This window comes from Coregonus lavaretus (genome assembly GCF_964263955.1).
Source record: "Coregonus lavaretus genome assembly, contig: HAP1_SCAFFOLD_741, whole genome shotgun sequence".
Taxonomy (NCBI): Eukaryota; Metazoa; Chordata; class Actinopteri; order Salmoniformes; family Salmonidae; genus Coregonus; species Coregonus lavaretus.
Genome location: NW_028166380.1, coordinates 109118 through 134232, shown reverse-complemented (window position 1 = coordinate 134232; position 25115 = coordinate 109118). Strand labels below are relative to the sequence as shown.

At 44.9% G+C, this 25115-nt stretch overlaps 1 protein-coding gene across 1 annotated transcript; it reads left to right on the top strand.

The window, feature by feature from the left end:
* LOC311114796 (docking protein 1-like) lies at positions 1-24336 on the top strand. The gene is made up of 7 exons (XM_084190036.1): positions 1-407; positions 10186-10311; positions 13084-13254; positions 14776-14869; positions 15784-15956; positions 21641-22082; positions 22358-24336. Exons 1-7 carry the CDS (start codon positions 351-353, stop codon positions 23326-23328), a joined length of 2034 nt encoding a protein of 677 aa, XP_084046162.1. The 5' UTR covers positions 1-350; the 3' UTR covers positions 23329-24336.
* Positions 24337-25115: the final 779 nt, after the last annotated feature.

The window sequence follows — 25115 nt, the reverse complement described above, 5'->3', positions numbered from 1 at the left end:
GCACTCATCATGCACGCCGGACTGCGTGAGGACACACCGCACGCGGGGCACAAGGAGGAAGAGGGAGCGGCGGGTGGCGACAAGCGACAGACAATAACATAACCGACAGGTTTTCAGGACGTTAGATAACAACTTTTTCAAGACCACCGGGTAGTTTTTTTTCTTTTTAAACATGTCTTAATTGTATTAAAATACTTTAAATGCATCGGAACGTTGAGAAAAGCGAGTTGTTTGCGGAAGTAAGTAAAGTTGAGTTGAAGGAAGTTCAGACGGAGAAGGAAAAGTAACCGAAAAGTGGTGTCAAATTCGAGAGGATCCTAGTTCTTGGGACGGGGTCCGACCCTTGGGAGATGGATACCCACGTAAAAGAGGGACAACTTTACGTTCAACATCAGAAGTTTATAAAGGTAAGACAAGAAAATATCAGAAAACTACATATTTAAAAAAAAATCATTTAAATCATTTAGCAGACGCTCTTATCCAGAGCGACTTACAGTTAAGTGAGTGCATACATTTTTCATACTGTCCCCCCGTGGGAATCGAACCCACAACCCTGGCGTTGCAAGCGCCATGCTCTACCAACTGAGCTACAGGAGGCCTACGTAGTTCGAACTTGTCATAGACCACTAAAACTGTTTTCAAGTTGAAGTGGAAAAAGACGTAATGCCCTTATCTGGTTGGAATTCCAGAAACGGAGTTAACGGTCAGGGACTGGACTAGGGGACGTTATTCTACGTCATAGCGCACACATTGATCCACTTAAAGTAAGCTATTGTATCCAGCCAAGTTCAGAGGCCGGGCCCGACCATCCTGCAAACCATTGTAGCCTAATTTACATCCCATGTCAAAGATTTAGTTTTCATATTATGAAAAGTCCCATTGCCGAACAAGTTCGACACCAAGGGGAAGTTGAGAAGGAACCAGTTTAGCTCTCTAATGCAACTCAGCATCAATGTTTTGACATGATTTTACCCTTTAGCCATCAACTAGTTTAAACTGTAGCTGACGGATAGGCCTAGACCTAGAGCAGTCTAAAGTTGAATGTATAGTAGCCTAGACTGTCAGTGTTTATTCAATCTGTTTGAACTGTAACATTGGAGCAGTTGTTTTTTCTCTGCAGTGTCAGCTGCAACTTAGTAGGCATATTACTGTGTGCGCGTGCGTGTAATGTGTACGCGCGCACGTTTTTACTAAGGAGCCATAACACAATCATATCAAGTATCACTATTACTAAGTATTTAATAAGCATCAGTAGAGGACATTCATGTTATATCTTTCAGTCTGTATATAGCAACCTTGCCCTATAGCCCCCAGGCCTGTATATAGCAACCTTGCCCTATAGCCCCCAGGCCTGTATATAGCAACCTTGCCCTATAGCCCCCAGGCCTGTATATAGCAACCTTGCCCTATAGCCCCCAGGCCTGTATATAGCTACGTTGCCCTATAGCCCCCAGGCCTGTATATAGCAACCCTGCCCTATAGCCCCCAGATCTGTATATAGCAACCTTGCCCTAAGCCCCCAGGCCTGTATATAGCAACCTTGCCCTAAGCCCCCAGGCCTGTATATAGCAACCTTGCCCTATAGCCCCCAGGCCTGTATATAGCTACGTTGCCCTATAGCCCCCAGGCCTGTATATAGCAACCTTGCCCTATAGCCCCCAGGTCTGTATATAGCAACCTTGCCCTAAGCCCCCAGGCCTGTATATAGCAACCTTGCCCTATAGCCCCCAGGCCTGTATATAGCAACCTTGCCCTAAGCCCCCAGGCCTGTATATAGCAACCTTGCCCTATAGCCCCCAGGCCTGTATATAGCAACCTTGCCCTATAGCCCCCAGGCCTGTATATAGCTACGTTGCCCTAAGCCCCCAGGCCTGTATATAGCAACCTTGCCCTATAGCCCCCAGGCCTGTATATAGCAACCTTGCCCTAAGCCCCCAGGCCTGTATATAGCAACCTTGCCCTAAGCCCCCAGGGCTGGATATGAACATTAATAGTAACACACAGTCACTGGTCACTAGTCTGTAAGAGGCCTCTTTGTACTCTTTCTTTCAACTCAATTCTCTCTCTATCTCCTCTCTCTCTCACTCTCTCTTTTTCTCTGTCTCTCTCTCTCTCTGTCTCTCAATTCAATTCAATTCAAAGGGCTTTATTGCCATGGGAAACATATGTTTCATTGCCAAAACAAGTGAAATAGATAAACAAAAGTGAAATAAACAATAAAAAGTGAACAGTAAATATTACCCTCACACAAGTTCCAAAGGAATAGAGACATTTCAAATGTCATTATGTCTATATACAGTGTTGTAACGATGTGCAAATAGTTAAAGTAAAAATAAATCAACATAAATATGGGTTGTATTTACAAAGGTGTTTGTTCTTCACTGGTTGCCCTTTTCTTGTGGCAACAGGTCACAAATCTTGCTGCTGTGATGGCACACTGTGGTATTTCACCCAGTAGATAAGGGAGTTTATCAAAATTGGATTTATTTTCGAATTCTTTGTGGGTCTGTGTAATCTGAGGGAAATATGTGTCTCTATGGTCATACATTTGGCAGGAGGTTAGGAAGTGCAGCTCAGTTTCCACCTCATTTTGTGGGCAGTGTGCACATAGCCTGTCTTCTCTTGAGAGCCAGGTCTGCCTACGGCGGCCTTTTTCAATAGCAAAGCTATGCTCACTGAGTCTGTACATAGTCAAAGCTTTCCTTATGTTTGGGTCAGTCACAGTGGTCAGGTATTCTGCCACTGTGTACTCTCTGTTTAGGGCCAAATAGCAATCTAGTTTGCTCTGTTTTTTTGTTAATTATTTTCAATGTGTCAAGTAATTACCTTTTTGTTTTCTCATGATTTGGTTGGGTCTAATTATGTTGTTGTCCTTGGGCTCTGTGGAGTCTGTTTGTGTTTGTGAACATAGCCCCAGGACTAGCTTACTTAGGGGACTCTTCTCCAGGTTCATCTCTCTGTAGGTGATGGCTTTGTTATGGATATTTTTGCAGAATTCTGCATGCAGAGTCTCAATTTGGTGTTTGTCCCATTTTGTGAATTCTTGGTTGGTGAGCGGACCCCAGAAGGGCAATGGGTTCTATAACTGATTCAAGTATTTTTAGCCAGATCCTAATTGGTGTGTCGAATTTTATGTCCCTTTTGATGGCGTAGAAGGCCCTCCTCCTTGCCTTGTCTCTCAGATCGTTCACAGCTTTGTGGAAGTTACCATGATCTATTATTTTGTGGGCTGTGTGGGTTATGACTAATGGTGTCAGATAAGGGTGTTAAATGATGTCAGATAGTGTCCGATGGTGTCAGATGGTGGTAGATGCTTACGCAATCATCCCTGTTTAACATCAGTTCTATTGGTGAGAACACACAGACTTTGGCACTGCCATGTCCGAGGTCGGAAAATGTGACCCTACTGTGTATTACTAATAGGTCTGAAGGTTTCATAAGTACATTTATAGCAGAGCACTGCTCAATTCCCTTTAAAAAATTTTTTTTTAATCATACTGATATGCATACTATAGATGCGCTATCTTAACTTGACCCTGCTTCATTTGAATCCTGCGGCAACAGTAAATGTGAATTGTATTTGTCTTGCAAGCTAGGCTTCTATGCATGTGTGATTGTTGAAACGTCTTCCTAATGCAGTCAGAGGAGGGTGCTATGCTTCGACTGAGCGAAGTAACTAAGAGACCTTGGATGCACGGTGTTGGCTACAGCACAACTTCCTCTTGTTACTCATTGCTAAAGAGAGAGAGAGAGAGTGAGACAGAGAAATCTTTGACTATGTACAGACTCAGTGAGCATAGCCTTGCTATTGAGAAAGGTCGACGTAGGCAGACCTGGTTCTCAAGAGAAGACAGGCTATGTGCCAACTGCCCACAAAATGAGGTGGAAACTGAGCTGCACTTCCTAACCTCCTGCCAAATGTATGACCATATTAGAGACACATATTTCCCTCAGATTACACAGACACACAAAGAATTCGAAAACAAATCCAATTTTGATTGGCAAGATTTGTGACCTGCTGCCAAAAGAACAAACACCATTGTAAATACAACCCATATTTATGTTTATTTATTTTCCCTTTTGTACTTTAACTATTTGCACATCGTTACAACACTGTAAATATACATAATATAACATTTGAAATGTCTCTATTCCTTTGGAACTTTTGTGAGTTTAATGTTAATTGTTCATTTTTATTGTTTATTTCACTTTTGTTTATTATCTACTTCACTTGCTTTGGCAATGTTAACATTTGTTTCCCATGCCAATAAAGCCCTTTGAATTGTATTGAATAGAGAGAGAGCGAGCGATAGAGAGAGAGAGAGAACCGGTGAGGACTGCTCACTGGAGATGGGGCTATGGCTCATCCATATGTCTTGTAGATCTGTGGAGTCATGTATCAAAGTCCTTCCTGTAAAACCTAGTAGATCAGTGGAGCTGTTCTGTTGATGCTAGTGAGCGGACCGTTGTCTGGCTCTGTCTGTCTGTCTGCATGCACACATGTAGCGTCGCTACAAACCCGGGTTCGATCCCAGGCTGTGTCGCAGCCGGCCGTGACCGGGAGACCCATGAGGTGGCGCACAATTGGCCCAGCGTCGTCCGGGTTAGGGGAGGGTTTTGCCGGCTAGGATGTCCTTATCCCATCGCGCTCTAGCGACTCCTTGTGGCGGGCCGGGCGCCGTGCACGCTGACTTCGGTCGCCAGTTGTACAGTGTTTCTTCCGACACATTGGTGCCGCTGGCTTCCGGGTTAAGCGGAAGCTGTGTGGCTTGGCAGGGTCGTGTTTCGGAGGACGCACGGCTCTCGACCTTCACCTCTCCCGAGTCCGTACGGGAGTTGCAGCGATGGGACAAGACTGTAACTACCAACTAGATATCACGAAATAAGGGAGAAAAAGGGGTAAAAAAAACAAACAAAAAACAGATCAAACATAGAAACCACATGTTTGACTCTGTTCCATTTATTCCACTCCAGACATTACAATGAGCCTGTCCTCCTATAGCTCCCACCAGCCTCCACTGACACACACACAGACAGGCAGCTGTTTGTCTGCACCCTGCAGTAGTAGACTCTAGACTGGTTGTGGTGGATGGATGATATGTTGTGTTAGGGGCCTGGAGGCTGTAGAAACCAGAGAAGCTATTACAGGATAAAACAACAAGACATGAATACAAATACACAATACAACTTTATTAATCCCTGAGGGGCTGACATCAATACAATACAACTTTATTAATCCCAGAGGGGCTGACATCAATACAATACAATTTTATTAATCCCAGAGGGGCTGACATCAATACAATACAACTTTATTAATCCCAGAGGGGCTGACGTTAATACAATACAACTTTATTAATCCCAGAGGGGCTGACAGGGTGCTTCAGACAGGACAAACATACCCTGCGCCTATTGGTGGGGCACTTGAGACAGCGCAGGCGGCATCCAAGGGGGAGCAGTTGGAACTGTGGGTTGAGGACATGGGTGCTGTCCCCCAGGATGGCATGGGCTTTCCTCCTGGTCTGCTGCTCAAAGAATGAAGCCAGACTTCTTCCCCGTGATCTTAGAGCAGGTGTTCACAATGGCTTGGAGGCGGTTCCTGTTCTTGACAGAGAGGCATGTGAACCAGAAACACAGAACGCTCTCTCGTTGAAAGAACTGTAAAAGGTTTGCAATATTGATTTGTGGACACTGAATGAGTTCAGTTTCCTGAGGAAGCATTATCTCTGGTGGACTTTTTTGGACCGAGTTTGGGAAACGCTGGTTTAGAGAATAAAAAGGAGGGTACACACCCTCGTATGGTCCTAGTGCCCTAAGTAGTGCCCTTAGGGTCAAAAGTAGAGCACTAGGGAATAGGGTACACTTTGGGATGAAACCAAGGTGAAACCCAGCCAGCCAGGCTCTTGAGGTTAGAGGTTTTGGGCAGACTGTATTATTTACAACCTGTTATGTCTGTATGCTTATTTAATATGCTCGTCTCAGCACACACACACACACACACACACACACACACACATACATACATACACACATACATACATACATACATACACACACGCACGCACGCACGCACGCACATACACACACACACACACACCGGGCAGGAGAACTGTTGACACAGCGATTGTGCTTGCCCACTTGGGCTTGTATAAAGTTTTGTCAGTTGATTAATCCGTTGTGTCTGCGTGTATGTGTGTGTGTGTGTGTGTGTGTGTGTGTGTGTGTGTGTGTGTGTTTGTTTGTGTGCCCTAGTTCACGGAGTTGTAATGACTCAGTGTCTGTACAGGTTTAGAGCTGAGAGGCCTAGAATAGTCCCCTGTAACACTCAGACTGTCTGTCTGTTAAAGAGTTGACCGAGTTGTAATGACTCACTGTCTGTACCTCTCATTCTTTATGCGTGCTTTCCACAAGCAAGGCGATGCAGAGTAGAACGTGGTGTTCTGCTATGTTCTCTAACACTGACCCACTCCCTGTCAATCTCTCCTCGTTACCCTGGTGTGTGATAGTGTTAGTGTAATGTTCTGTTAGTGTGAAGAAACGCCTTTGTCGGTCTATTCATCTGGTCAGACAGCACTGTACTGCACTGAACAACAACTAGAACACCCTCGACGCTACACTATAAAATGTGATTGATTGCCGGGCTTTCTGCAGTGAGATGTGTGTATGTTACAGTTTGGTTGTTATCGTAAAAGGTAAAAATGTGTGTATCTTTTGTTTGTAGAAATGCAGCTGCATAAAGGGGGAAAAAACACACGTTTTCTTTCAAAAGGACACAGGTTTGAGGAAGTCAATGTCAGCTCCCTCCCTCATTTTCTTTCTCTCTCTCTCTCTCTCTCTCTCTCTCTCTCTCTCTCTCTCTCTCTCTCTCTCTCTCTCTCTCTCTCTCTCTCTCTCTCTCTCTCTCTCTCTCTCTCTCTCTCTCTCTCTCTCTCTCTCTCTCTCTCTCTCTCTCTCTCTCTCTCTCTCTCTCTCTCTCTCTCTCTCTCTCTCTCTCTCTCTCTCTCTCTCTCTCTCTCTCTCTCTCTCTCTCTCTCTCTCTCTCTCTCTCTCAGTTAATTTACATAATTTCCATTCAGTATTGGCGGTTGATGCTCGTACCGTTGCCTTATTTGGTGCTGCTGGCTTGTTCATTCAGTACCATCATGTCAACACAACATACCAGGATACTGCATGCAGAGACACCAGATTATACCTAAAGATTACCCACAGATAGGCTATATGCACTAAGCCTATACAATACAGGGATTACATTATAATTGAAGCTTTTTATTTTTATACAGTTACAGTGATCTGATCTCACATACAGCTGTGTGTTAGAAGGGATACACACCTGCAGATAGCAGGCAGGAGGAAGCAGAGGCTCCTGGGTAATTATCCCACACACTTCCTGTCCCCTGGTTTCTGTCTCAGCGGCAGTTATATTTACATTTTAGTCATTTAGCAGACGCTCTTACCCAGAGCGACTTACAGTGCATTCAGAAAGTATTCAGACCCCTTGACCTTTTCCACATTTTGTTACGTTACAGCCTCATTCTAAAATGTATTACATTATTTTTTTCCCTCATCAATCTACACACAATACCTCATAATGATAAAGTGAAAACAGGTTTTTAGAAAATGTTGCACATTTATTAAAAAAACTAAACAGATACCTTATTTACATAAGTATTCAGACCCTTTGCTATGAGACTCGAAATTGAGCTCAGGTGCATCCTGTTTCCATTGATCATCCTTGATGTTTCTACAACTTGATTGGAGTCCACCTGTGGTAAATTCAATTGATTGGACATGATTTGGAAAGGCACACACCTGTCTATATAAGGACCCACAATTGACAGTGCATGTCAGAGCAAAAACCAAGCCATGAGGTCGAAGGAATTGTCCGTAGAGCTCCGAGACATGTTTGTGTCGAGGCACAGATCTGGGGAAGGGTACCAAAACATTTCTGCATCATTGAAGGTCCCCAAGAACACAGTGGCCTCCATCATACTTAAATGGAAGAAGTTTGGAACCATCAAGACTCTTCCTAGAGCTGGCTGCCTGAGCAATCGGGGGAGAAGGGCCTTGGTCAGGAAGGTGACCAAGAACCCGATGGTCACTCTGACAGAGCTCCAGAGTTCCTCTGTGGAGATGGGAGAACCTTCCAGAAGGACAACCATCTCTGCAGCACTCCACCAATCAGGCCTTTATGGTAGAGTGTCCAGACGGAAGCCACTCCTCAGTAAAAGGCACATGATAGCCCGCTTGGAGTTTGCCAAATGGCACCTAAAGGACTCAGACAATGAGAAACAAGATTCTATGGTCTGATGAAACCAAGATTGAACTCTTTGGCCTGAATGCCAAGCGTCAGGTCTGGAGGAAACCTGGCACCATCCCTACGGTGAAGCATGGTGGTGGCAGCATCATGCTGTGGGGATGTTTTTCAGCGGCAGGGACTGGGAGAGTAGTCAGGATCGAGGGAAAGATGAACGGAGCAAAGTACATAGAGGACAATGACCCTAAGCACACAGCCAAGACAACGCAGGAGTGGCTTCGGGACAAGTCTCTGCATGTCCTTGAGTGGCCCAGCCAGAGCCCGGACTTGAACCTGATCAAACATCTCTGGAGAGACCTGAAAATAGCTGTGCAGAGACTCTCCCCATCCAAGCTGACAGAGTTTGAGAGGATCTGCAGAGAAGAATGGGAGAAACTCCCCAAATACAGGTGTGCCAAGCTTGTAGCGTCATACCCAAGAAGACTCGAGGCTGTAATCGCTGCCAAAGGTACTTCAACAAAGTACTGAGTAAAGGGTCTGAATACTTATGTAAATGTGATATTTCCGTTTTTTATTTGTAATACATTTGCAAGAAATTATAAAAACCTGTTTTTGCTTTGTCATTATGGGGTATTGTGTGTAGATTTATGAGGGGGGAAAAAAACGATTTAATCAATTTTAATAAGGCTGTAACGTAACAAAATAAAAACTCAAGGGGTCTGAATACTTTCCGAATGCACTGCATATTAGTGCATTCATCTTAAGATGGTTAGGTGAGACAACACTGCGTGTCTGTGTGTGTGTGTCTGTGTTTTCTCTCCATCACTGATGTCATTTAGGCTCGAACATATTAACTTTGACCCCTCTCTCCCCCTCCATCTCTCCCCCCTCCCCCTCCCCCTCTATCTCTCCCCCCTCCCCCTCCAACTCTCCCCCCTCCCCCTCCATCTCTCCCCCCTCCCTCTCCATCTCTCCCCCTCCCTCTCCATCTCTCCCCCTCCCTTGCCCTCTCTCCCTCCCTCTCCCCCTCTCTATCTCTCCCCCTTCTCTCCATCTTCCCCCTCCCTCGATCCCCCTCTCTCTCTCCCTCGATCCCCCTCTCTCTTCCTCTCCCTCTCTATCTCTCCCCCTCTCTCTATCTCTTCCCCCTCTCTCTCTATCTCTATATCTCTTCCCCCCCCCCCCCCCTCTCTCTCAGCCTTATGCCTTAGAGTTGACGTGTTATTTGCATGGCGTGAGCAGCGACATTTGAACATGTAAAGAGCTTGAGTTTGTGTCTATAGAAGGTCATGCCTCTGCCACATCATTCTCTCACATATTCTTTCCTGTTTGTTGAGTTAAGAGTGTAAACATTAGCTCAATGTTTTGTAAATAAGGCAATGAGGTTATGACATAGGGCCACCTAATTTGTTTACACTCTAGGCAGAATGTTAACACACACACACACACACACACACTCTCCTAGTCACCTCCTGTGTTTGCTGAGGTCACCGTGTGTCTCTGAGCAGGAAGGGACTCCATGATGTTAGCTGGTACTTCCTCTTGATATAGATAGCCCAATAGGAGGTCCCTTCTCTGAATAGGTCCTTAACCACCTGTTTGAGAGACTGTTTGTGTGTGTATGACTGATTAGACTTTCTCTTAGGGACTTGCGTACAGGCCTCTAAACGTTCCTACTTCCTTTACACCATCTAAGGCCTTCTGCAGATTTCCCCTACTTCCCCTCAAGGTTGTTCTGTGTTCTCATCTAGATCACTAGTGTCCTAGTGATCTAGATACTCTGTAAGTCTTATTCAGATAGGATTTACCATAGTAATTTTATTTACTGAGGTTAGTACTGACTGTGGTTACCCAACAGTCTTACTCTCCTAAAAGCTGTTTCAGTTTTAGCAGTTGGATTGACTAACTCCCTCCCCTCTCTCTCCCTCCATCAGAAATGGAAGAAGAACTGGTTTGTCCTCTACCCAGCCAGTCAAAACGGCATCGCTCGCCTAGAGTTCTACGACTGCTCAGGGGGCGGGGCCAGCGACAAACCCAACACCAAGAAACTAGACAAGAAGGTAGGTTCAAAATCCCTGGTCGGACGGAGGGTTCTAGGTTCAAATCCCTGGTCAGACGTAGGGCTGGGCGATATATCGAATTAATTTGATTCATTTGAATTTATGTTTTTTGCGCGATATTCCAAATGCCTGTATCGCAAGAATCAAGGTTTTGTTATTTTTAGTGTTTATGAGCGTTTATGTCCGCTTGTTCTCATGTTGTCTTTTTGGTCTCGTCTCTGTCGCTCCTCTGTGCTGTGTGCACCTTCCCCATTTACACCAGAGATCTGAATATAATGAAGAGATGTACGTCTCTGCCCTGACAATGGGAGTCGCTGTCCCAAAGGCGAGAAGGCAGGCGACAAGCTTAGGTCCAAAATAAGCACATAGAAACGCATTGGGCTTCTTTTGGACAGATTTTAGCGAGAGTGAAACCTCTTGCGTCACCTCTTCCTCTATGGTTTACACACACACCAAGCCCCTCCCCCTGCCTCTCACGCCAACAACGTTGGGAGATCACATCAACTCTCTTTGCATTTGAGGTTTGGTCCAACAGAATCGGTCATATGGACACCAAAACACATTGAGACTTTATTTTACTGTAATAGAGAAGAAGTTAACTTTTCTAACGATGCCCTTTTAATGTCTCAACTACTCAAATTGCACGCAGAACAGACACTACTAAGCGAGAGTATCAACGAACATTGATTCTAGAAAATGAATGCTCAGTTTGTAGTCGAGAGGCATTGGGGTACCACTGTTATTACCTGTCTAGTCTGTGTTTTATAAATGTACAATAAGCATAAAACACAATTATATAACTTGTTCTCATTTTGAGAAATAAGGTAGGCCACTTGATTTCGACATCTGAACAAAGTAGACAGGCTTTTCAAACAGTTGGAGACAGACAGAAGGGTGTGTTCATAACAATTCAACTGTTCAACCTTGTTAGCTAGCAAATATAATCAAGTTGGGTTGAAATATAAAGATTAGCTGGCTAATCACTAGCACGTGTTAATTTTCTACAGCCTAATGCCTTCTACAAGAAGTTAGTCATTATTAGTGAATGTGCATTATGCATGGTTCTAGTTAAATTGTAACAAAAAAGGGCATTTTCATATACAGACTTGAAAGCCAGGTCAGTGATTATTGCAAAAAAAAAGCAGGTTAAACTATTTTGATAAAATAATTAATTAAATTATTAGTGGGTCTTAAGGTTGTGGAAGGCTTATATTTAGCCTAGGTATAATTCTATAAGCCCTGAATTCATTAGATTATTGCTGACTGTTTGAAATGCAGTGTATTGGACCTTTAATTATACAACAACGCATATTTAGAGATTTTTTTTTTTTGGGGATATATATATCGTGAATCGCCCATAAGTTTGAAAAAATGTACAGTGAGGGAAAAAAGTATTTGATCCCCTGCTGATTTTGTACGTTTGCCCGCTGACAAAGACATGATCAGTCTATAATTTTAATTGTAGGTTTATTTGAACAGTGAGAGACAGAATAACAACAAAGAAATCCAGAAAAACTTATGTCAAAAATGTTATAAATTGATTTGCATTTTAATGAGGGAAATAAGTATTTGACCCCTCTGCAAAACATGACTTAGTACTTGGTGGCAAAACCCTTGTTGGCAATCACAGAGGTCAGACGTTTCTTGTAGTTGGCCACCAGGGTTGCACACATCTCAGGAGGGATTTTGTTCCACTCCTCTTTGCAGATCTTCTCCAAGTTATTAAGGTTTTGAGGCTGACGTTTGGCAACTCGAACCTTCAGCTCCCATCACAGATTTTATATGGGATTAAGGTCTGGAGACTGGCTAGGCCACTCCAGGTCCTTAATGTGCTTCTTCTTGAGCCACTCCTTTGTTGCCTTGGCCGTGTGTTTTGGTTCATTGTCATGCTGGAATACCCATCCACGACCCATTTTCAATGCCCTGGCTGAGGGAAGGAGGTTCTCACCCAAGATTTGACGGTACTTGGCCCCGTCCATCGTCCCTTTGATGCGGTGAAGTTGTCCTGTCCCCTTAGCAGAAAAACACCCCCAAAGCATAATGTTTCCACCTCCATGTTTGACGGTGGGGATGGTGTTCTTGGGGTCATAGGCAGCATTCCTCCTCCTCCAAACACGCCGAGTTGAGTTGATGCCAAAGAGCTAGATTTTGGTCTCATCTGACCACAACACTGTCACCCAGTTCTCCTCTGAATCATTCAGATGTTCATTGGCAAACTTCAGACGGCCCTCTATATGTGCTTTCTTGAGCATGGGGACCTTGCGGGCGCTGCAGGTTTTCAGTCCTTCACGGCGTATTGTGTTACCAATTGTTTTTTTGGTGACGTTGGTCCCAGCTGCCTTGAGATCATTGACAAGATCCTCCCGTGTAGTTCTGGGCTGATTCTACACCGTTCTCATGATCATTGCAACTCCACGAGGTGAGATCTTGCATGGAGCCCCAGGCCGAGGGAGATTGACAGTTATTTTGTGTTTCTTCCATTTGCGAATAATCGTACCAACTATTGTCACCTTCTCACCAAGCTGCTTGGCGATGGTCTTGTAGCCCATTCCAGCCTTGTGTAGGTCTACAATCTTGTCCCTGACATCCTTGGAGAGCTCTTTGGTCTTGGCCATGGTGGAGAGTTTGGAATCTGATTGATTGATTGCTTTTGTGGACAGGTGTCTTTTATACAGGGGGGTTGAAATAATTCATTTTTCTGTCCCAAAGACAATATGAAATGAATAATAATCTCTCTCTATCTCTCTCTCCCCCCACTCTGTCCCTCCTCAGATTATCCGTCTATCAGATTGTATCTCCATCCTCCCTTCCCTCACTGAAGCCTGTCCCAAAGACAATATGTCCGCCTTTTGTGTGGAGACCAACGACAAGACTCATGTGCTCGCTGCAGAGAGAAGCGTCAGCACGGAGTGGGTGGAGAAGATGTGTGAGATCGCCTTTGGGGTATGGAGTGAAGAAACTCTTTGGTCTCTCTCTCTCTCTCTCTCTCTCTCTCTCCTCCCTCTCCGTCTCTCTCTCTCTCTCTCTCTCTCTCTCTCTCTCTCCCTCTCCGTCTCTCTCTCTCTCCCTCTCCGTCTCTCTCTCTCTCCCTCTCTCTCTCTCTCTCTCTCTCTCTCTCTCTCTCTCTCTCTCTCTCCGTCTCTCTCTCCTCTCTCTCTCTCTCTCTCCGTCTCTCTCTCTCTCTGTTTCTGCCTGTCTGTATGTCTCTTTATTATTATTTTATCAAAAATAATAATTTTTTTCCAACAGACACTGGTGTTCCTGTAGCTCTGCCCCTCTCAAAGCTATGTGGGTTTTCAGTACCATATACTGAGGTCACTTCCTTAGGCCTTCTAGTCATCTAGCCTTTTAGCCTTTTCGCTTTCTAGCATTGTAGCGTTCCCACCCACCCCTTGAGTATAGGGTGTAGGCTGGATATCAGTTAGAGATGTTCACACGCACTGAGGAGGAAAGAAACAGAGGGAATTTCCAAAGGGAAGATTCTCTTTAGACATCGTGGGAGTTTAGATTCCCTCACTCAGTGTGTGTGTCTCTCTCTCTCTGTATATGTCTCTCTCTCCCTTTCTCTCTCTGTATCTGTCTCTCCCTTTCTCTCTCTGTATCTGTCTCCCTTTCTCTCTCTGTATCTGTCTCTCTCTCCCTTTCTCTCTCTCTCCCTTTCTCTCTCTGTATCTGTCTCCCTTTCTCTCTCTGTATCTGTCTCTCTCTCCCTTTCTCTCTCTGTATCTGTCTCTCCCTTTCTCTCTCTGTATCTGTCTCCCTTTCTCTCTCTGTATCTGTCTCTCTCTCCCTTTCTCTCTCTCTCCCTTTCTCTCTCTGTATCTGTCTCCCTTTCTCTCTCTGTATCTGTCTCTCTCTTCCTTTCTCTCCCTCTCTCTCTCTCCCTTTCTCTCTCTGTATCTCTCTCTCTCCCTTTCTCTCTCTGTCTCTCTCTCCCTTTCTCTCTCTGTATCTGTCTCTCCCTTTCTCTCTCTGTATCTGTCTCCCTTTCTCTCTCTGTATCTGTCTCTCTCTCCCTTTCTCTCTCTCTCCCTTTCTCTCTCTGTATCTGTCTCTCTCTTCCTTTCTCTCCCTCTCTCTCTCTCCCTTTCTCTCTCTGTATCTCTCTCTCTCCCTTTCTCTCTCTGTCTCTCTCTCCCTTTCTCTCTCTGTATCTGTCTCCCTTTCTCTCTCTGTATCTGTCTCTCTCTCCCTTTCTCTCTCTCTCCCTTTCTCTCTCTGTATCTGTCTCCCTTTCTCTCTCTGTATCTGTCTCTCTCTTCCTTTCTCTCCCTCTCTCTCTCTCCCTTTCTCTCTCTGTATCTCTCTCTCTCCCTTTCTCTCTCTGTCTCTCTCTCTTTCCCTTTCTCTCTCTGTAAGGTTGTAAAATGTGCTGAACAGTATGGTTCTTATGTGAGTCTGAATTATAGCAATAACTGAATCAATTAATCATTTCCCCCCCCCCCCCCCCTCTCCATCTCTCAGGGGGTTAGTGGTAGCAGCAGTAGTGTGTCTGACTCTAACGGAAAGACTAATCTAGAGATGGCTGAGAATCTCATCTATTACAGCCGAGAAGAGGGTAAATACACACACACACACACACACACACACACACACACACACACACACATACACACACACACACACACACACATACACACACACACACACACACACACATACACACACACACACACACACACACATACACACACACACACACACACACACACACACACATACACACACACACACACACACACACACACACACACACACACACACACACACACACACACACACATACACACACACACACACACACACACACACACACACTGCCACTAATACCCCTTGAGTTTTGTGAGTGCATTGAGCCTGTAAAAAAACACTTTTGAAAACCTTGATTATGGACTAATCATTCCTTAGCAACGTTCATATCAACAAGACTCTCTGGAGACAAGGCGTCCATTTTGTCAGGATTAGCTTTCTTAATCAAATCACCTGTGTCGAAGTTGTCAACACAGCCCCCCACTTCCACAGACACTGGACAGTGAGAGTCTGTCTGCTGACATATATATTTATATGGAGAAGCTGGGGGAAGGTACAGAATTTCAAGGTTTTATTATTATTAATTAGGTTGTCTTGTACACGTTCCCAGCTAAAAGCTGAATTACAGTATACAGACAAAAACAAAGAAGAAGAAGAAGAAAATATGGAGAATGAAGTCTTAAAGTTCTGTTGAGAGGGGAAAGCAGGGTTGTACAGCGTTCATCGTTATGGTGATGCAACAAACTGCCACAAACTGTCACTTTCTGTTAAAGGCTGACTGACAAACTAAAAGGCCAAGGTTAAAAAAAGGAAAACGTATTTTAAACCACAAGCTAGACCAGAATAGTTTTATTGTAATTTATTGTAACCCCTCACCTCCCTCTCTCTCTCGCTCTCTCCTCCTCCATCCTCCCCCCTCTCTCTCTCTCTCCCCCTCTACAGTGAATGAGTTCTGGGTGAGTGTGCAGAGGACAGAGGCCTCAGAGCGTTGTGGTCTGTTGGGAACCTACTGGCTGAAGGCCGACAATGACAGTCTCATACTGAAGGAGTCCAAGACCAAGAGCAGTCTACTGATCTGGCCCTACAAACTACTGAGGAGATACGGACGAGACAGGGTGGGTTTATATACACACACACACCAGGGTTTCCGTTAGGAAAATGTGGCGCCCGACAACGTGACCGGACAGATTTTAATTTGCCGGCCATTTGAGAAATGTACCTGACCCATATGCATTGGGTGGGGAGCCCATTAGGGCGTCCATCCACGGTGCTCAGAATGACAGAAATCACATTTACATTATGGTAATTCATATTAACAGAACATACAACTCCTGTAATGAAGCAGCCAATAAAACGCCATTTTCATTCAATTTGCCAAAATACAATTCGCGGGAAAACAGCGCACCTGGGAAAACACCATTCTAAACAGCGCACCTGATGCGAGCAGTATATGACCGAGACGAATCTAGGGTGAATCTAAAGATGCAACGACTAGGATTGGTTTGCTAATATGACTCGGATTGTGCCTTTGGCTTCTGGACAACGAAAGAAAGTTGAAATGAAAACCAACAGAACAGGAGATAAATGGCATATGAGGAAGTCTTTCATAGACAGCGTGCTGACAAAAGGCCTAGCTGATTATCGAGTTGCGGCTGTCAGTGAAAAGCATAAAAAATAAGTGTGAAGATAATGTGTCTTGAGTATAATTTAAAATGTTGAGACAAGAAGGGGAGTGGTGTGTGGCGAAGATAGCCTATAGGTGCGTCTCTCTCCAGAATGCATGGGCTCAGCTCTCCAGAATGCATGGGCTCAGCTCTCCAGAATGCATGGGCTCAGCTCTCCAGAATGCATGGGCTCAGCTCTCCAGAATGCATGGGCTCAGCTCTCCAGGATGCATGGGCTCAGCTCTCCAGAATGCATGGGCTCAGCTCTCCAGAATGCATGGGCTCAGCTCTCCAGAATGCATGGGCTCAGCTCTCCAGAATGCATGGGCTCAGCTCTCCAGAATGCATGGGCTCAGCTCTCCAGAATGCATGGGCTCAGCTCTCCAGAATGCATGGGCTCAGCTCTCCAGAATGCATGGGCTCAGCTCTCCAGAATGCATGGGCTCAGCTCTCCAGAATGCATGGGCTCAGCTCTCCAGAATGCATGGGCTCAGCTCTCCAGGATGAATGGGCTCAGCTCTCCAGAATGCATGGGCTCAGCTCTCCAGGATGCATGGGCTCAGCTCTCCAGAATGCATGGGCTCAGCTCTCCAGAATGCATGGGCTCAGCTCTCCAGAATGCATGGGCTCAGCTCTCCAGAATGCATGGGCTCAGCTCTCCAGAATGCATGGGCTCAGCTCTCCAGAATGCATGGGCTCAGCTCTCCAGAATGCATGGGCTCAGCTCTCCAGAATGCATGGGCTCAGCTCTCCAGAATGCATGGGCTCAGCTCTCCAGGATGCATGGGCTCAGCTCTCCAGAATGCATGGGCTCAGCTCTCCAGAATGCATGGGCTCAGCTCTCCAGAATGCATGGGCTCAGCTCTCCAGAATGCACTCAGCTGTTTCCTGCCAATTTTTGCGCATTCATTGTTTTCATTGTGTGAATTGTTTGCTCTTTGAAAGTTTTTTTTATTTTATTTTTTAAAGGACTAGTTTCACCATATTAAAACGAGGTCAGTTCGCGTACAGGGTTGACATTAGAATCAGGTACAGACGTAAATGAATCACTAATTAAATTAAATAAATAACAATCTTCACAACGGACTTTGTCAAAGCAACAAAATAACTAGGGCTTTACAATGAAGGTGAAACGTGGAAAAAATGTGGGATTAAGTGGGTTAAAATCTTCCTAGAAGTGACACAGGGTTGCTGAAATTTGGCACTATAGCAAGCCTTTATTCATATAAAAATCGGATTGATTTAATGTAAATGAGGGATACGAAGTAAAAAAAACAACTAATTTTATCAATATAAGATATTTAGGCTTGCTTAGATGCAGTGGAACATGGCAGTGTTGCTATCGTTTGTACTACTTTTTTGTTGTTGTTGTAATGTCGAAATATACATGTTTCCAACCCCCCATATCGCACACTCACAAACTGTAAATATATTGTACATGTTTTAATGTACTGTATTATCAATTGGAGAAAGAAAGTATGACAGTAATTTGTCCACTGTATATATACGAATCGCACAAAGTTGGTTCCTGTTTCAGTCTAGCAGCTGATAGCTGCAGCATGAAGCTGGTGAAGAGCAACTTGCAGTCAAAACTTCATGACCTTTGATCACATGGTTTTTGTAAAGTTCATGCAGTCATCATGTAGACTTATGTCAGACAATATTTATCCCCATAATGCAACACACTTTGGAAGACAGTGGCCAACGATGGCAACCGACTTCACAAAAGTGATCCGCTGGAACGCGCCCAGAGAGTGGGGTGCTAAATAAGGTCTGTGGTTTCAGAACAGATACAGCTACCTAGGGTTATTACTATTATCACTACCTGGGGTTATTAATATTACCACTACGTATTAATATTACCACTACCTGGGGTTATTCCTATTACCACTACCTGGGATTATTCCTAATACCACTACCTGGGGTTATTCCTATTACCACTACCTGGGATTATTCCTAATACCACTACCTGGGGTTATTCCTAATACCACTACCTGGGGTTATTCCTAATACCACTACCTGGGGTTATTCCTATTACCACTACCTGGGGTTATTACTGTTACCACTACCTGGGGTTATTACTAATACCACTACCTGGGATTATTCCTAATACCACTACCTGGGGTTATTCCTAATACCACTACCTGGGGTTATTCCTAATACCACTACCTGGGGTTATTACTGTTACCACTACCTGGGGTTATTACCACTACCTATTAATATTACCACTACCTGGGGTTATTCCTATTACCACTACCTGGGGTTATTCCTAATACCACTACCTGGGGTTATTACTATTACCACTACCTGGGGTTATTACTATTACCACTACCTGGGGTTATTACTATTACCACTACCTGGGGTTATTAATATTACCACTACCTGGGGTTATTCCTAATACCACTACCTGGGGTTATTACTAATACCACTACCTGGGGTTATTACTATTACCACTACATGGGGTTATTAATATTACCACTACCTGGGGTTATTCCTAATACCACTACCTGGGGTTATTACTATTACCACTACCTGGGGTTATTACTATTACCACTACCTGGGGTTATTACTATTACCACTACCTGGGGTTATTACTAATACCACTACCTGGGGTTATTCCTATTACCACTACCTGGGGTTATTCCTATTACCACTACCTGGGGTTATTCCTATTACCACTACCTGGGGTTATTACTGTTACCACTACCTGGGGTTATTCCTAATACCACTACCTGGGGTTATTCCTAATACCACTACCTGGGGTTATTCCTAATACCACTACCTGGGGTTATTACTATTACCACTACCTGGGGTTATTACTGTTACCACTACCTGGGGTTATTACTAATACCACTACCTGGGGTTATTCCTAATACCACTACCTGGGGTTATTCCTAATACCACTACCTGGGGTTATTCCTAATACCACTACCTGGGGTTATTACTGTTACCACTACCTGGGGTTATTACTATTACCACCACCTGGGGTTATTACTAATACCACTACCTGGGGTTATTCCTAATACCACTACCTGGGGTTATTACTATTACCACTACCTGGGGTTATTACTGTTACCACTACCTGGGGTTATTACTGTTACCACTACCTGGGGTTATTACTATTACCACTACCTGGGGTTATTACTATTACCACTACCTGGGGTTATTACTATTACCACTACCTGGGGTTATTACTGTTACCACTACCTGTGGTTATTACTGTTACCACTACCTGGGGTTATTACTATTACCACTACCTGGGGTTATTACTGTTACCACTACCTGGGGTTATTCCTATTACCACTACCTGGGGTTATTACTAATACCACTACCTGGGGTTATTCCTATTACCACTACCTGGGGTTATTACTATTACCACTACCTGGGGTTATTACTATTACCACTACCTGGGGTTATTACTAATACCACTACCTGGGGTTATTACTAATACCACTACCTGGGGTTATTACTATTACCACTACCTGGGGTTATTACTATTGCCACTACCTGGGGTTATTACTATTATCACTACCTGGGGTTATTCCTATTACCACTACCTGGGGTTATTACTATTATCACTACCTGGGGTTATTACTATTACCACTACCTGGGGTTATTACTGTTACCACCACCTGGGGTTATTACTAATACCACCACCTGGGGTTATTACTGTTACCACTACCTGGGGTTATTACTAATACCACTACCTGGGGTTATTCCTAATACCACTACCTGGGGTTATTACTAATACCACTACCTGGGGTTATTACTATTACCACTACCTGGGGTTATTACTAATACCACTACCTGGGGTTATTCCTAATACCACTACCTGGGGTTATTCCTAATACCACTACCTGGGGTTATTACTAATACCACTACCTGGGGTTACTACTAATACCATTACCTGGGGTTATTACTGTTACCACCACCTGGGGTTATTACTAATACCACCACCTGGGGTTATTACTGTTACCACTACCTGGGGTTATTACTAATACCACTACCTGGGGTTATTACTAATACAACTACCTGGGGTTATTACTATTACCACTACCTGGGGTTATTACTGTTACCACTACCTGGGGTTATTACTGTTACCACCACCTGGGGTTATTACTAATACCACCACCTGGGGTTATTACTGTTACCACTACCTGGGGTTATTACTAATACCACTACCTGGGGTTATTCCTAATACCACTACCTGGGGTTATTCCTATTACCACCACCTGGGGTTATTACTATTACCACTACCTGGGGTTATTACTATTACCACTACCTGGGGTTATTACTAATACCACTACCTGGGGTTATTACTATTACCACTACCTGGGGTTATTACTATTACCACTACCTGGGGTTATTACTATTACCACTACCTGGGGTTATTACTATTACCACTACCTGGGGTTATTACTAATACCACTACCTGGGGTTATTACTATTACCACTACCTGGGGTTATTACTATTACCACTACCTGGGGTTATTACTATTACCACTACCTGGGGTTATTACTGTTACCACTACCTGGGGTTATTGCTGTTACCACTACCTGGGGTTATTACTATTACCACTACCTGGGGTTATTACTATTACCACTACCTGGGGTTATTACTATTACCACTACCTGGGGTTATTACTGTTACCACTACCTGGGGTTATTACTGTTACCACTACCTGGGGTTATTCCTAATACCACTACCTGGGGTTATTACTATTACCACTACCTGGGGTTATTACTATTACCACTACCTGGGGTTATTACTATTACCACTACCTGGGGTTATTACTATTACCACTACCTGGGGTTATTACTAATACCACTACCTGTGGGTTTTACTACATAACCATGACAATGACCTGCTTTCTTTTCAGTCAGTGGCTTGAGAGATGCTTTTTAGGAGCTGGGGGTTGTTGTCATGGGGATGACCCAGGCTGATGTTTTGTTTATATTGTCTGATGTCTAATGAATCATATCACTTTCAAAATACAAGTCCACAGAGTAGAGACAATAACACTGAGGCGTTATACATTATCTTCAAAATAAAACGAAAGCTTGTTTGTCCCTCCTTTCTGACCTCTAGAATGTAGATTATGTTGTATAACATTGTTTTGTTTTTTTGTTTTCAGGTGATGTTTTCGTTCGAGGCGGGGCGGCGCTGTGAGTCTGGTCCGGGGAACTTCAACTTCGAGACCAAACAGGGTAACGAGATCTTCCTCATAGTGGAGCAGGCCATCCAATCACAGAAAGCCCTGGCCGAGGAGTGCAATCTCAGCTACCATTTAAGCAGCCTCGAATACGACCCTAGCCCTGCCCTCATGCAGCAACGCAACGCCGTGGCAACGGGCGGTGGCTTGGTAGTCGACAGCAACAGCAGTAACCGGGATCTGGATGGGGATTCCAGTTCCGGAGGGAGTAAGCCTGGATCAGCCGACGGAGTGTTCGGGAGGAGGGAGGGAGATGGAGGGAAGAGCCAAAATCAGAACCAAAAAGGGAGGAGTTTACCAGAGCCACCGCCGTTGGTGATAGGAGTGGGCGGGACGCCCCCACGCTCGCCCATGACTCGAGGAGGTTCGTCTCATCATGTTTAGTGTACTTTTAGAATCATACTCATTTTAATGTGACTTTGGGGGTTTTGAAAAGCGCCTAAAATTAGATGTATTATTATAATTATAATTAGGAGGAGGAAGCTGTGATCTGATTATTGTATTTGGATTGTAAACATTTGATGTTTTTGCTATCTTGTTTTAAGTACTTTGATTGTTGTCTTTTTTCGTGACTATGTGTGCATGCTGACGACTGACAAACCAATTTAATATTGATTAATAAAGTATTTGTCGTCTTAGGTAAAGGAGTAGGAGCGCCCCCGTCTCAAGAGGAACAGGGTAGTGTGTACTCTGAACCCGCTGACTCTGTCCGCGTCTCCTCTCTCTCTGCCGGTGACTGTCTCTACTCTGACCCTGTTGATACTATCAAGACACTGACCCCCAACCCCCCAAACCTTCCCATCCCCACCCCCCGACTCCGACCCCTCGGTGACGAGGGAGGTCGAAACCATAGCAACAACCAGCCTGATCCCCTCTATTCAGACCTCTATGATCAGATCGGTTTGGATCTGATACAGAAGATGGGTGTTATGGGGCTGGAGGAAGGAGGACGAAGAGGAGGGAGAGGAGGAGGAGGGGGAGGCGGTAACATGCGTTCGCTCGGGGGACAGGCGGAAAAAGCATCGTCATCGTCACTCACCGACACCGAACACATCTATGATGAACCAGAGGGCCGAGCAGGAGGTGGTGTTTCGGGAATGGGAATAGACAGCCCTCCTCCTCAGCCCCACGACGGGCTCTACAACCTGGCTACGGACAGCTACGCAGTCCCCTCCTACGGAAAACAATCACAGCCTCCCCTCGTCATCAGAGGACCAGGGGGCTCCAAATGGCCACCCAAGCCTGTTACCACCCCCAAGCCCAAAAAGGCTGCTCTTCCTCGGAAGGATCCCGTGCCTCTGCCCCTGGGGAAGGCTGGGCCTGGAGGTCCAACTAACCTGAACAATAATAACAGTAGCGGAGGCTTTGGGATTGGAGGAGGGGCCGGGGGTGTAGTTGGTGGAGGAGGGGGGGGAGACAGGGCCGGGGGTGTAGTTGGTGGAGGGGGGGGAGACAGGGCCGGGGGTGTAGGTGGGGAAGGAGGAGGGGAAGGGAGGCACACACAGCTGTACAGTAAGGTGTCGAGGCACAAGCCCCCTCCCATTCCCTGGTACCCCCATACCGGCCTGCGATCCCCTGATATCATCTATGACAATCTTGGAGACATTTAAGCCCCTTAACAGGACTGGAGGGTTGTATTCATTAGGCGCCAAATGAAAGAAAACGGACTGAAACAGTGAGGACAACCTGGACTTGTCCCATAAGAAACTCAATTTTGAACACGACCCAGGAGATTGAAAAAGTGGTGGCTTGATCTCGATCTTCTCCTGTTGCATCTTGGGACATGTTGTTCAGGGAAGACACAGACCATGGTGGCAGGCAAAGCTAACCAAGAGGACATGGGATGTGTGTGTGTGTGTGTGTGTGTCTGTGGAAATTTTGGTCAAACAAAGAAAGTTAGCCAACAAAAACCTCCTTGTGGTTAAGCATACAGAGACTCAGGCTGTGTCCCAAATGACACCCTATTCCCTATATAGTGCACTACTTTTGACCAGAGCCCCTATAAACCCTTGTCAAAAGTAGTGCACTATATAGGGAATAGGGTGTCATTTGGGAAGCACACTCAGAAGTGGGAGATACTTACGTGGCTTGCAGCAAATGTAGTTATCTGCGTGTCAGTGGGAGACGTGTGTATGGCTGTGTGCATGTTGACTATGCAATTACTGGAAAGACTATAACATGTTTCTGCTTTTGTAAACTGATACGATGCTAATCGCTCATCATAATCTGTAGCCTTCAAACAGACATTTTAGAGCAAAAAAAAAAAAAACTGATTTTTCCCATCATGTCTTAAACTATGGAGACTCAACTGTTTGGGATAGAGAATTTATGAAATAGGGACTTGCAGAATTGGGACCTCAATGCACACAACATGTGATGTTTGTTTGCGTCCCAAATGGCACCATGTTCCCTTTATAGTGCACTACTTTTGACTAGAGCCCTATGAGTCCTGGTCTAAAGTAGTGCACTTTATAGGGAATAGGGCACCCTTGTTGTACCGATCTGCATTTACTAAACATGAAACTAATCTCCTGGCATGTAATGCAAGCGTGTGTTTTTTTTTGTTTGTCAAAAACAGCTGTGCTGTGTTGTAAATATGATACAAAATTATATTAATAAAAATCAGAGAAAAATAACTACAGTTAGTGTTTTCCATCTAAGGCAATTCATTTCAACTACAGTGTCACAGATTGAAAAGTAGTTGGCCGCTGAATTGAGAAACAACCCTTTATTGGTCAGAAGAACAGCTGTGTGTGTGTGTGTGTGTGTGTGTGTGTGTGTGTGTGTGTGTGTGTGTGTGTGTGTGTGTGTGTGTGTGTGTGTGTGTGTGTGTGTGTGTGTGTGCGTGTGCGTGTGTGTGCGCGCGCGTGCGTGTACTATCCCCATAGAATAGTCAGATAATATTTTTCTTTCTTTGACAGACGTGACCTTCGGATTGGACCAGAGTGGGTTTTGTAACAAGTTGAACCAGAGTTTAATGAGTAAGACAGAAGTTGTCACGGTTCAGACAGACGACCAGAGGACCACAATTGCGTCACACCAGAAAGTTTATTAAACTTAAGGGAAAAGGGAAGTAGGGAGTGAATGAAGGCTCCAGGGGTAACAGGGATCCCGTCCAATGTGCTGGGTCTGTGCCCCCCCCAGTGGCAGCGATGCGTCCTATGAAGCCGGTGGTGGGTGGTCCAGAAGTCCTGGGGGGGGGGAGACACAGACACAACAGGGCGGAATGAAACAAGGCAGCAGTACAGTTCAAGGGAAATCCAAAATACGTAGTAGCAAGGCAGAAGGCTGGTCAGAGTTACCGGGATTGAAGAGTAGTCAGGAGTCGTAATGGCAGAAGCAGGTCTGGATCTCCTGAGGCAGAAGAGTATCCAAAAAACAGGCAGGTCCGGGGTCA

Excerpts from the sequence above, each read along its gene's own strand:
- LOC311114796 (XM_084190036.1), top strand. The coding sequence starts at position 351 with ATGGATACCCACGTAAAAGAGGGACAACTTTACGTTCAACATCAGAAG. Across the intron at positions 10,312-13,083 it reads CCAAGAAACTAGACAAGAAG|ATTATCCGTCTATCAGATTG; the intron begins GTAGGTTCAAAA and ends GTCCCTCCTCAG. Across the intron at positions 22,083-22,357 it reads CTCGCCCATGACTCGAGGAG|GTAAAGGAGTAGGAGCGCCC; the intron begins GTTCGTCTCATC and ends TTGTCGTCTTAG.